General features: G+C 35.4%; 1 protein-coding gene across 1 annotated transcript in view; it reads right to left on the bottom strand.

Annotated features, from left to right (window-relative positions):
• The window catches only part of TEX11 (testis expressed 11), a 299675-nt gene that overhangs the window by 212576 nt on the left and 73979 nt on the right, over positions 1-13120 (bottom strand). The window contains exon 9 of the mRNA XM_078065032.1: positions 10721-10806. Coding sequence (XP_077921158.1) covers positions 10721-10806 — 86 coding nt within the window. The remainder of the gene's footprint in view (positions 1-10720; positions 10807-13120) is intronic.

The following is a 13120-nucleotide window of genomic DNA, read 5'->3' as shown; positions in this document are numbered from 1 at the left end:
ATGGTTGAAAACTTCCCAATTTGAGGGGAAACAATAATCTACACATCCAAGAAGCTTAATGGGCTCCAACTAGGATCACACATACATGCACACACAAATCCATACCCAGACACATCATACTCCAATTACTGAAAGTCAAAGATAAACAGAAAATCTTGAAAGCAGTCAGAGAAAAATGATTCATCATTTCAAAGGAAACAAGATTAACAGCTAACTCTTCATCACATGATAATGGGTGCCAGAAAGCAGAGATGACATATTTAAAGTGCTTAAAGAGAAAAAACTGTCAACTAAGAATCCTGTATCTAGAGAAACTATTTTTCAAAAGAAGACTAAATACATTCCCAGATAAACAAAAATTGAGAGAATTTCTTGCTGAGCTGCCTTACAAGAAATACGAAAGAACATTCCTCAAGCTGAGAGCAAATGACACCAAACATTAATGTGAATTCATATGAAAAAAAGTGTTAGTAATTATTTAGATAATTATAAAAGACAATATGATTATATATTTCTTCTCATTTCCTTCCTTATTTAAAAAGCAACTATATAAATATCTATAAAACTTTATTGTTGGGGCATTGTATATGTAATATATTTTTACTCTGACAACACAAAGAAGTGGGTGGGAATAAAGTTATAATTAGTGTAAGGAAATAACACCAAATGGTAACTTAAATCTATAGGAAGTAAACAAAGACAACCAAAACTGATGAGAAGGCTAATATATAAAAAGATTCTATAAAAATATTTATGCTCTCCTTTTTTCTCTCGTCTTCTTTAAAATACATAAGATTATATAAAGCAATAATTATAACCACATATTACTGAGTTTTTAAACATATATAGACATAACTTATATAATTATAATAGCAAAAAAAGAGAATAGGGAATAGCTATATAGAAGTAAAACTTCTTTCAGTAGGAAGTTAATATAAATCTGAAGTAACTTCTAATAAATTAAGATGTATATTGTAAGCCCTAGAACAACCATAAGGAAAATAACACGAAGAATATGTAATTTTAAAAACTGTTAACCAATTTAAATGGTATACTATAAGATATCCATTTATGAGACCCAGCAATTCTACTCCTAGGTATACATACAAAAGAAGTGAAAGCAGGGACTCGAGCAGATACTTATACACCAAAGTTTATAGTAGCATTATTCATAATAACAAAAAAGATGGAGGGGTGCCTGGGTGGCTCAGTCGGTTAAACGTCTGCCTTCAGCTCAGAGCATGATCCCAGAGTCCTGGGATCAAGCCCCACATCGGGCTCCCTGCTTGGTGGGGAGCCTGCGCTTCCCTCTCCCTCTGCCTCTCTCCCCCTCTGCCTGCCGCTCCCCCTACTTGAACCACTTCCCCTCTCTCTGTCAAATAAATAAATAAAATATTAAAAAAAAGATGGCAACGACTCAAGTGTTCATCACGTGCTGAATGGATAAACAAAATGTGTTAAATCTATAAAATGGAATATTATTCACCCATAAAAAGAATGAAATATTGGTACATGCCACAACATGGATAAACCTTGAAAACATGTTAATAAGCCAAACACAAAAGGACAAATATTGTATGACTTTACTCATATGAGGAACCTAGAAAATGCCAAGTCATAGAGATAGAAAGTAGAATACAGGTTACCAGGGGTGAGAGGATTGGGGAATTATTGTTTAATAGGTACAGAATTTGTTTAGGATGAAAGCATTCTAGAAATAGACAGTGATAATGTTTATACGACACTGTGAGTATACTTAATGCCACTGAATTGTACACTTAAAAATGGTTAAAATGGTAGTAAACTTTATGTTATGTATATTTTACCATAATAAAGTAAATTATTGGTAAAAAAAAAAAAAAGAATGAAGTTCTCATACATGTTGCAACATGGATGATCCTTGAAAATATTCTCCTAAGTGAAATAAGCCAGACAAAAAAAGACAAATATTGTATGATTCCGCTCACATGAAATATCTAAGATAGGCAAATTCACAGAGATATTAAGGAGATTAGAGATTATCAGGGACCGGGGAAGGGGGAAGGAGAAATGGGGAGTTAGCATTCAAAAGTTAGAGAATTTCTTTTTTTTTTCCTAGATTTTACTTATTTATTTGACAGAGACACAGTAAGAGAGGGAACACAAGCAGGGGGAGTGAGAGAGGGAGAAGCAGGCTTCCCACTGAGCAGGGAGCCCGATGTGGGGCTCGATCCCAGGACCCTGGGACCATGCTCTGAGCTGAAGGCAGACACTTAATGACTGAGCCACCCAGGCGCCCCAAAAGTTAAGGAATTTCTATTTGAGGTGATAAAAAAAGTTTTTGAAATTGATAGCAATGATGGTCGAACAACACTGGGAATGTAATTAATCCCCCTGAATTATACACTTAAAATAATTAAAATAGCAAATTTTATGTTGTATATATTCATTACCACAACAAAAAATAAATTAATTTTGAAAAGATATTCACTTAAAGTAGTAAAGGAGGAAAAGAAAGAACAGGTAGTCATGAGACATGACATGACATAACAAAAAACAAAATGTCAGATATAAATCCAACAATTATCAACATGAAAAGGCTGAATGGATTAAACAATAAAATCAAACGGCAGAGATTTTCAGGCTGGATTTTTTAAAAAGATCCAACTGTATGCTGTTGACACGAAACACACTTTATTTTTTTCTAATATTTATTTATTAGAGAGAGAGCTCACACGCAGGGGTGGGGGGCAGAGGGGGAGGGGGAAACTCTGCAGACTCCGCACTGAGCATGGAGCCTGAGGCAGGGCACAATCTCACAACCCTGAAATCATGACCTGAGCTGACACCAAGAGTCGGATGCTTAACCAACCGCGCCACCCAGGCACCCTGACAAAAAACACACTTTAAATTCAAACATACAAAGAGGTTGAGAGTAAAGGATGGAAAAAGACATACCATGTAAACAGCAACCTAAGAGCACTAGAGTGGTTACACTAATATCAGACAAAATAGACTTTAAGATGAAAAATGTTACTAGAGATAAAGAGGGATATTTTAAAATGATAAAAGAGCAAATCCATTAGTAAGATATAACAAAAACATATATAAACCTAACAAGAGAGCCCCCAAAATACATAAACAAAAGTTGACAAAATTGAATGGAAAGATATATAACTCAACAATGACGGCAGAGGATTTCAATACCCCACTTTCTTTTTTTCTTTTTAAAGATTTTATTTCTTTATTTGACACAGAGAGAGAGATAGTGAGAGCAGGAACACAAGCAGGGGGAGTGGGAGAGGGTGACGCAGGCTTCCCGCTGAGCAGGGAGCCCGATGTGGGGCTTGATCCCAGGACCCTGGAATCATGACCTGAGCTGAAGGCAGACGTTTAACCGACTGAGCCACCCAGGCGCCCAATACCCCACTTTCAATAACAGACAGGACAACTAGGCAGAGCATCAAAAAGGATACTGAAGACTTGAACAACACTATATACCTACTAACCTAACAGACATCTATATCATACTCCACCCAATAATAGCAGACTACACCCTCTTCTCAAATGCACAGAGAACATTCTTCAGAATAGAACATATTAAAAAGCTTCAGTAAATTTAACAGAACTGAAGTTATAGAAAGTATGTTCCCCACCTACATGAAATTAAATTAGAAATCAAGAAGTTAAGTGGAAATTAAACAACACATTCCTAAATAACCAGTGAGTCAAAGAATAAATCACAAGAGAAATTAGAAAATACCTTGAGCTGAGTGAACAGGGAAATACAACATACCAAAATTTATGGGATGGAAAACAATGGTTAAGGGAAATTTTATACCTATAACAATATTAAAAGAGAAGTAAGATCTCAACCTTCCATGTTAGGAAAATGGAACAGAAAGAGCAAACTAAATCTAAAGCAAGCATGGACGGGAAAAGTCATAAAGATTACAGCGGGAATTAAATGAAATAACTGAAAAACAATAGAGAAAAACCAATAAAAGCAAAAGTTGATGCTTTGAAAAAAGCCAACAGACTGACAAACCTTTAGCTAGACTGACCAAGAAAAGGAGAGAGAAGACTCATACTAGTCAAAATCAGGAATCAAAGAGGGAACCTCATTACTGAACTTTGGAGAAAGACTATTCCTAAAAGACTGGAGATCTAGGGTCCCAACTAGGTGCCACTGTATAAATCTCTCTAAATGTACACTTCCCTATCTATACAAGATGAAATTGATCTATACCAGTCATTTTTAAACTGCAAGCAAGTGAATCACTTTTTTCAAACAAAATCTTGCATCGACATACTACTTACCAAAATTAATGCCTAACTTCTCTGAATCAAGATGGGTGTGTTAGAGAATTGTGGCTACATCTCCTTTTTCCCTTAATGGAGATTCTGAAAAGCTGTTCTGGCAGAACCAGAGAGCACCAGAGAACACAGTTTCTAAATTACTGAACTAGATCTGTAAAGAATCTTACAGCTCTAAGTGTTAGCTTTAGTAAATTATCTTGTTAAAACTGCTGTTATACAATTCATTATATTTCCACAAGATGGTGCTAATACATTCCATTTACCATTAAAATAGGTCTTGCATATGATTTTTATAGTTAATAATTTATCACAGTCTATGATTATGTAATACCCTTAACTTTTCAAAGTCCTATTATGTTCCTTATGGCATCTTTATTACAAGCCTGTGACACAGATAATACTGTACCCATTTTTCAGATAGACATTGCAGCACATTATTAGGTGAGTGACCCGAGGTCACACAATTGATTAGTAACAGATTTTCTACTGCTAGCTCTGTGATCATTCCTTAGATCACATTGCCTGACTATAAATAATATTGTCAAATTCTCAAGGTCTTGGGCTGAGAACAAAGGGAAAATAAAGGGATGAGCATTAAGTAGCATTGAAACTGATACAAATTTCCCCTGGGCTCATACAGTGAATCATTAATATTTGTGCAGAAAACATATTTATATTTCCTTTGTTATTTCCTTATTAGAAGACCTCTGGTGGGGCACATGGCTCGCTCAGTCAGTAGAGCATGCAACTCCTGATCTCAGGGTTGTAGGTTCGAGCCCCACCTGTGTGTGTGTGTGTGTAGGGATTACTTAAAAAGGTAGAATCTTCTTTAAAAAAAAAAAGACCTCTGGTGATATATATTCCTATATATAACCATAATAAAGACTAGGCAGTGATAAATAAAAATACCTCATAAATACTGTCCCTATTGTAAACATAATACCTATTTTAAACCCAACATGGAACTTACATAATCTGGTTCGCTAACTCTAAGCGCTATAAATTTAGAAAACAGTAGTATATGGGTGCCTGAGTGGCTCAGTTGGTTAAGCGACTGCCTTCGGCTCAGGTCATGATCCTGGAGTCCCAGGATCGAGTGCTGCATCGGGCTCCCTGCTCAGCAGGGAGTCTGCTTCTCCCTCTGACCCTCCCCCCTCTCATGTGCCCTCTCTCTCTCATTCTCTCTCTCTCAAATAAATAAATAAAATCTTTAAAAAAAAAAAAAAGAAAACAGTAGTATAATTTTTGCTGAATTCTCCTCTTTTCATTCAATGAGAGATACAAGAAGTTTTATAGAGGCAGGAAAGAGACACACTTCACTTGAGGATACTACGTGCAGGGTAAAAACTATTCCTAACTCACATTAGCTACCAACTGAGGCAGGTTTTAGATTAACTTTAGAGAAATTAAAAGTAGTGTTAGAAGAGGCGCTCCAAAATTATTCCTACTCTAATATACCGTCTACCCAATTATTTATTCACATCCAAAAAATCTAGCAACACTAAGTTTAGGTTGGGAAGTTTTTTAAAGAAAATATAAACTGTAATTATGGTCTCAGAAGGATGCTGAAGAAATCGTGCTTTCTTTGGATTCTGAAGGGGAAAAGGCAGCACAGAGCTCTCACACAAGGAGTTGAGAAATATTCTCAATTTAACCTACAAAGGACTCTTCAGGAATCTTTAAGCAGTCTCTGACCTGTAGGTCAAAGAAAGTAGGGTCATTTTTATTTCATTTATTAAGATCAATTAGATTATTTTTTATAGAACACCTTCAGGGTTTTATCCAATTCTCCATGATTTTGTCCAATTCAAATGTCTTCTGTCATTTTCCCAATTTATCTCACTGTCTCTAACAAGAGATCAGCAATTAGGAATTGTCCTACGTATAGTCTTTGGCTTGGTTTTGTTCCATTAATTTTCCTTATTTACAGTCCATTTTGAAAAAACTCCTCAATTCCTAAAATCCTCCAAATGCATTTCAATGATTCTCATGTCTTCCTTGTCATTTAACATATTAAAAGACCTTTTAAAAACTGTCTGTGAAAAAAATTTTAAAAAAACAAAGTAAAATGTTAGTAATGAGCATTTATGAATGTGGGATTACAAAGGACTTTTACTTAACACATTATATATTTTTGTAATATTTAAATTTTCATAATTAGCACATATAACTTCTTTTATCAGCGAAGAAATTTTAAACATTTTTACTGTATCACTTTCATTTTAACTGTTCTCCCCTAAATTTAATTTGCCACAATTACAAAATAGGTCTTCTTACAGCAAAAGGAAAAAAGTGAGCCTCCCAAGTGTGTACCAGTCAGTAGCTCCAAGTAACACAGTTGAATTAGAACTACTAGAAATAAAAGAAAAATCATCCGTGATTAAGGATATGACTAAGGTTTTGCGATTAAGGCGTTTTCCTCCCAGGGAGAAAAAAATCTGCAAAATCTCTGCAGTAAATCAATGTAACCCCAAAGCCGTTTGAGTTAGACTTACTTGTATTTGTTTGGTTTACAAGTGCTTCTTTTAGAATACTAATTTGTTACTGTGCAATTTCTGTATATCTTTTATAAAAAGCCAAATTCAGCATAATATATGTCCCAATTATTAGGACGTTAAAAGATAAAGACTAAATTTAAACGCCACCAGGGCAACTGAAATCCCCTAGACTGTGAAGAAAGAAAGTTCTATATCACTAATCTCTTCCCATCTACTTATGCTTGTCTTCTGCTAGGAGCAGACAGAAGAGCTCAATATAGCAAGAATTACAAAAGGGGAGGGGCAGCAAGTTTATTTCTTTTTTTAGTAATCTCTACACCCAATGTAGGGGTTGAACCCGTGACCCTGAGATCAAGAGTCACATGCTCTTCCAACTGAGCCAGACAGGTGCCCCCCAAAATGCGTCTTATTAAACAAAAAACCTCTTAAATATATTTCCAATACTAGCATTCTGATTTCAAAGGTCTGAGACGAGTCCTAACTAAATTTGTCATTGAATACATCGAGGCAGGTACCCTGATGCCTACAGTAAAGTAAGCTAAAGGATTCCCAATTCCATTCATAATTACAGCAGCCTTCTCTTAATCCATGGCATCTCTAATAAGGGGACGTGATCAAAAGAGTGTGGTAGAAAAAAGCAAGAACAGCAGCTGTTCATGAACTTTTCTTAGCAAAAGAAAAGGCAGGGGGAGACAAAAACTGAAAAAGGTCCTGAACTGAGTGAGTGAGATCTGTTAACAAGAACTGAGGGACAGAAAAGAGCTTTATAAACAATACCCACCACCACTCTCTTATGTTCTAGGCTTCTATTTCAACAAAATTCTAATATACTATAGCAATTTTGATATGTTATCATTTGTGTAAAACTGGAGTTTTTCCTTTTAAGACTGAACGGGTACTTTCAAACTGCATATAACCTCTACCTTAAGATATTCACTGTTTACAAAAGACTTAAGCCTGTAGAAAGTACACTCTCCATTGCCTCCTTCTGGTGTAAAATTTACAGAGACGGATGTTTAATTAGCAGCTATTCATTTCTACAGTACCACCAACTGCTCCCAATAGTCTTAATACACGGATAATTAAAGCACAAAGATAAACTGTTCCAAAGATAAGCAGTATGACAGAAAATGTGGGTGTTTGTCTTTATAATATAGTTACCTGGGAAGTCAAAGGTAATCCACGTTTGATTTCACTGTGATAAAGTTTAGAACTAAACTAGTGGACTTGCCACATTAGTGCTCATTTACAGTAAAGAGCAAACATATCACCTAGAAATAGCAGCAACAGCTACCATTTACTGACCAGTTTCTGTTTCCCAAGCAAGATATTGAACACTCTACAACACATGCATCAACATATTTAAGCTGTACAGTAATTCTAAAAAGTAGGTATCACAATATTACCAGTTTCACCCTGATGTCATAGATGACTCAAATTTTGATTGAGTTGATCTAATACTAGAAAAACTATCCACTGTGCTAAAATTCCTACTGTTAATAACATTGATAATTATTTTTGCCTCTTTTAAAACACATTAAAATGTAATTTTTCAGGGCATTTGAAAATACTTCACCAAGATATTTTTATATCCCCAAAAGAGGTAGAAAATATAATCAGGCAGAGATTAAAATCATATATAATAACTAGAGCTAGAATTTAAGTTCTTCCTGGTTTCCCTAATCTCATTCTAATGACAAGAACACAAAAGACTCAAAATATAATGGTGCTCTATAAATTTACAATATAGATTTTGATGAAAATCTGACTGTGGATCAAATGATATTCCTAAAAATATAGCCACTAAACATACAGTAAAAATCTGATATAGCCAGCTGATGATATGTATGTCAATCATCCTGTCACCATCAAATTTTTCTTCTGTAAGGTGTTCTAAAAATGATAACGACAGATGTCAACAACCCATGGTATATGTGAAAATGGCCTACATATGCCACTTTAAGCCTCAGCCTATTCTTATGACCATTTCCTAGAAAACATTCCCCCTTATTCTTGGCATAAACTTCAAGCTTACCTCCACAGTTTTAAGCTTCCAGAAGCCACCCATGGCACCAGCATGTTTTGGGGGGGGGGTATTTTTTTTTAAATTTCTTTTGTCCTCCTCATCCCTGTCTTCTTGGCATACTAGTTTTTTGATAGGTTGATGCCATAAACTTTGTACCCCCCAATACTGCCAAATCCTGTAACAAAACTCACTTATCATTCACTTTACAAAAAGATTCATTTAAACGAAACCTGTTGTAAAACCTGTGCTAAACTACTCAGCTCCTTTGATTATATATGAAATAATTCAATTTATTAAAATGCAATTTTATTTATTTTTTTTTTTAAAGATTTTATTTATTTATTTGAAAGAGAGAGAGAGAGCACATGAGAGGGGGGAGGGTCAGAGGGAGAAGCAGACTCCCTGCTGAGCAGGGAGCCCGATGCGGGACTCGATCCCGGGACTCCAGGATCATGACCCGAGCCGAAGGCAGTCGCTTAACCAACTGAGCCACCCAGGCGCCCAAAATGCAATTTTATAATAACTTCAGGTATATTCCACTTGTGTGAAACATTCTAAATTGAGTCAAGTAGAACTCATAACTTTATAAGCCTGTTCTGCTAGGCATAGTTCTTCATAGAGTTTGATCAATCTTTAGGCTCTAAAAAGTCTTTTACAGGGACGCCTGGGTGGCTCAGTCTATTAAGCGTCTCCCTTCAGCTCAGGTCATGATCCCAGGGTCCTGGGATTGAGCCCCACATCAGGCCCCTTGTTCAGCAGGGAGCCCGCCTCTCCCTGTGCTGCTCCCCCTGCTTGTGCTTTTTCTCTGGCAAATAAATTTTTAAAAATCTTAAAAAAAAGGCTTTTACATAAAAAAGTTATTTGCATAAATATTTTGTTAGGGATATATATACCTGTGATTACTATAATCTCAAAGACCATATTTGCATTTATTTCATTAATGGCAAATGTAATTTTCACAACAGTTAAACTAACCCTGAGAGTATCTCCAAATAACTAGAACTAACCCTATACTCACAATGGAGAAACATTTAGTGAATTGATTTGATATATTTTATTCCATAATCCCCTGATGTTCAAAGTACCTTATGTGACATCTCCAGAAAAATACATTTTTCACATGAATTCATTTAACTAGCAATTATTGAATATCTACTATGTGTCAGAACCTGTGCTGTGCCTAAGTGTTCAGTGAAAGACAGGGTTCTTGCATATAGTTGCTACATTTTTACATTATTCCCTTGATACTTCCAGATTCAATACAATAGTACAAATATTAGTATAATACTGATCATACAGTAAGTGCTAAATATACACTTATTGATATTAAAATAGCAGAATCATTCAATAATAACAATTTTAGCTGATCCTGATCCTACTCTTCACCCATCCACCCGTATACTCTGGGGTTGGCAGAGAGCAATATGTAACAAAGTAAAAGAAAAATTCATATTCTTTTTTTTATTTATTTATTTGTCAGAGAGAGAGCAAGCGTGCACAAGCAAGGAGAGCGGCAGGCAGAGGGAGAAGCAGGCTCCCCGCTGAGCAGGGAGCCGGATGAGGGACTCAATCCCAGGACCCTGGGATGATGACCTGAGCTGAAGGCAGACGCTTAACCAACTGAGCCACCCAGGTGTCCCAAAAAATTCATATTCTTGATGGAGATATGAAGGAGGAATGAAAGAAAAACATAGTCTTGTGTTTTATTAAGAATAGAATACATTTTCCTAGACAACATGTAAGAATAAACAACACATATTAAAGGAATAAATAAATTTAGCATATTGGCATTTGAAGTCAGAGAATGTTTAAACTGACAAAGTACCACATAGTAAGTATTTACTTAACTGTATGATGATATCCCTAAATTCACATTCACTAATTTTGTTTGTATTACCTAAGCCAGAAAGAACTTTCTTCATATTTATTCTGCTGGTGGGTTTCTACTCCGAAGTTGTAACAGAGGATGTGAAGATATCTAGTCTGCAATATTAAAAAAAAAAAAAAAGGTCAGAGTCATGATTTTTTTTAACATTAAAAAATCTGTAACAGTTCAAGAGTCTTTAAGACATAAAGTATTCTGTACATCAAAATAACCCACTATTCCTTATTAAAATCTCCCAAATTATCTAAAGAGGAGCTACAAAATATTCAGTTTGGGATAATAGTTAAATATGGAAAAGTAATACATTACTGTTAGAACTTGAAAGGTACTTTGTAACAGGAAATGGGAAACCTAACCATTGCCCAGCAAAAGGACAACCTCCTTTGTAGGTTGCCAGATCCAGTAAGAGGCATTAGATCAGTGAGTATAGTCAAAGAAAAACATCACCATAAAAGGGGATTTTTTTTTCAAACTCAAGACAACTTTAAAAAATTCTAAAGTTCTAAAAAGTGTCCAATACACTGTCTAGTCATAGGACATATTTAGGATAGTTTAATGAACCCTCTTTAACAACAAAAATTTTCTTTACATATATTACCACTGAGATAAAAGTAGGAACAAGTATGTGAATGGTGCCATAGGAAAATACTTTTTATGGATTATCAGCATCTCAGTCCCTGCATCAATGCCATATCTTACATAATTGTCACCTGTCAAAATACTGGGAAATGGCTTAAGAGAAAAATTTTAAAATTCTAATAACTTATCCAAATATCCCTTCAGTATTTACAGACACCATCTATCCAGAATCTGATTATACCCATATAATGGAGTCCTTTATAAGTTTTACCTGAGTAAGACTACAGAAGCAGATCTTCAATTAAGAATCCAAGATCTGAGGCAAGTTATTCATAAGTAATGTGTAAAGACCTGTCTTCCTTCAAAAAACAGTTTCCTTTTGAATTACAGTACATTCAGAAAGAAATTCAATATGCATGCCTGAGCACTTCAGACCTACTGTATATTTGAATCTAAAATAAAGAATAGTCTTGGTAATGTGGGTCTGGCAAGAATCCAGAAGTATTTAAATGCATTCTTGACATTTCAGCAGAAAAAGCTTAACTCATTACATGCCCCAGATCCCATAGGTTCACACAGGGCCACACCAATTATACAGCTATACTGTAATAATGCAGCTCACATCCACTCGCTGCAGAGAGGCCTGTAACTAACTTGCACAGAAGAAAATGGAAAATAAAACTTTCGACTAACATCTAAGTGTATTAAGTCTTTATTCAGTTTCCCCAGGATTTGTCTTTGCCCTCACAAAATCTTCAAGTGTACTTACATTAAATGCTACTTCCTAGAGGGAAAAAAGAATGCAAAATAATAACAAACTTACAACAACAAAGCTATAAAATACTAAAGTATCTTTTAAGAGAACCACAGCGTATTTTCAATGTAATGACAAAAAAAAATCTTTTAACTACCAATACTGTTCCATGCACACAATCATTTATACATTCAATAATAAATATTTACTAAGCATCTCCTATCTATCAGGCACTATTTTAGTCGTTACAGATAACTCAGTGAACAAAACAGAGAAAAATCCCTGCCCTCATGACACATTTCTAACAGGGTATAAAGTACTAAGATTCATAAAAATATCTCTTTAAAAATATCTTCCCAGGGCACCTGGGTGGTTCAGTTGGTTAAGCTTCTGCCTTCAGCTCAGGTCATGACCCTGGGGTACTGGGATTGAGTTGGGCTCCCTGCTCAGTGGAGAGCCTGTTTCTCCCTCTCCCTCTGCCCCTCCCCCCTCCTTGTGCTCTCTCCCGATCTCTCTCTCGCTTGATCTCAAATAAATAAAATCTTAACAAAAACAAAAAATAAAAAATAAAAATATCTTCCCAGCCTTCCATGGGGTGCTAACCTCTCATTTTGCAAGCAATACACAATGGCAAAAAACAATACAAAGAAGGTAGATCTGTAAGTCTGTTGTTATACTGGTCATACAGAAAGGGACTTATGGAAGCTCCAGAACCTATGGAATCTCTAGAACCTCCATCCACTGCTAAATCTACCAGCCCAGAAAGACAGCTCCAACTGAATACTCACTTTACAATGCCAACATGAGATTATATGGATGATTTTTAAAACTCAGATATTGCTGCTAAAAATGAGTTTCATCACTAACTTTCAAGTTCAATCGGAGGCCTTGTATTTTTAATTAACTAGATAAGGTCATCTCTCCTGCAAATTACTTTGTATATTAGGATTTTAAAACTCAGAAAAAACAAACCTTGTATTATTTTTCCAGTCCCAAGTTCTGAACTATTTTTCTTTCTGCTTTTGTTGTCTTTTACACATTTATAGATCATATATTTTTACATTTTGTTCAATTTTAAC

The sequence above is a fragment of the Halichoerus grypus genome, chromosome X, assembly GCF_964656455.1.
Source record: "Halichoerus grypus chromosome X, mHalGry1.hap1.1, whole genome shotgun sequence".
Classification (NCBI taxonomy): Eukaryota; Metazoa; Chordata; class Mammalia; order Carnivora; family Phocidae; genus Halichoerus; species Halichoerus grypus.
The sequence above is the reverse complement of the archived record's forward strand: the minus strand, read 5'-3'. Positions and strand labels throughout refer to the sequence as shown.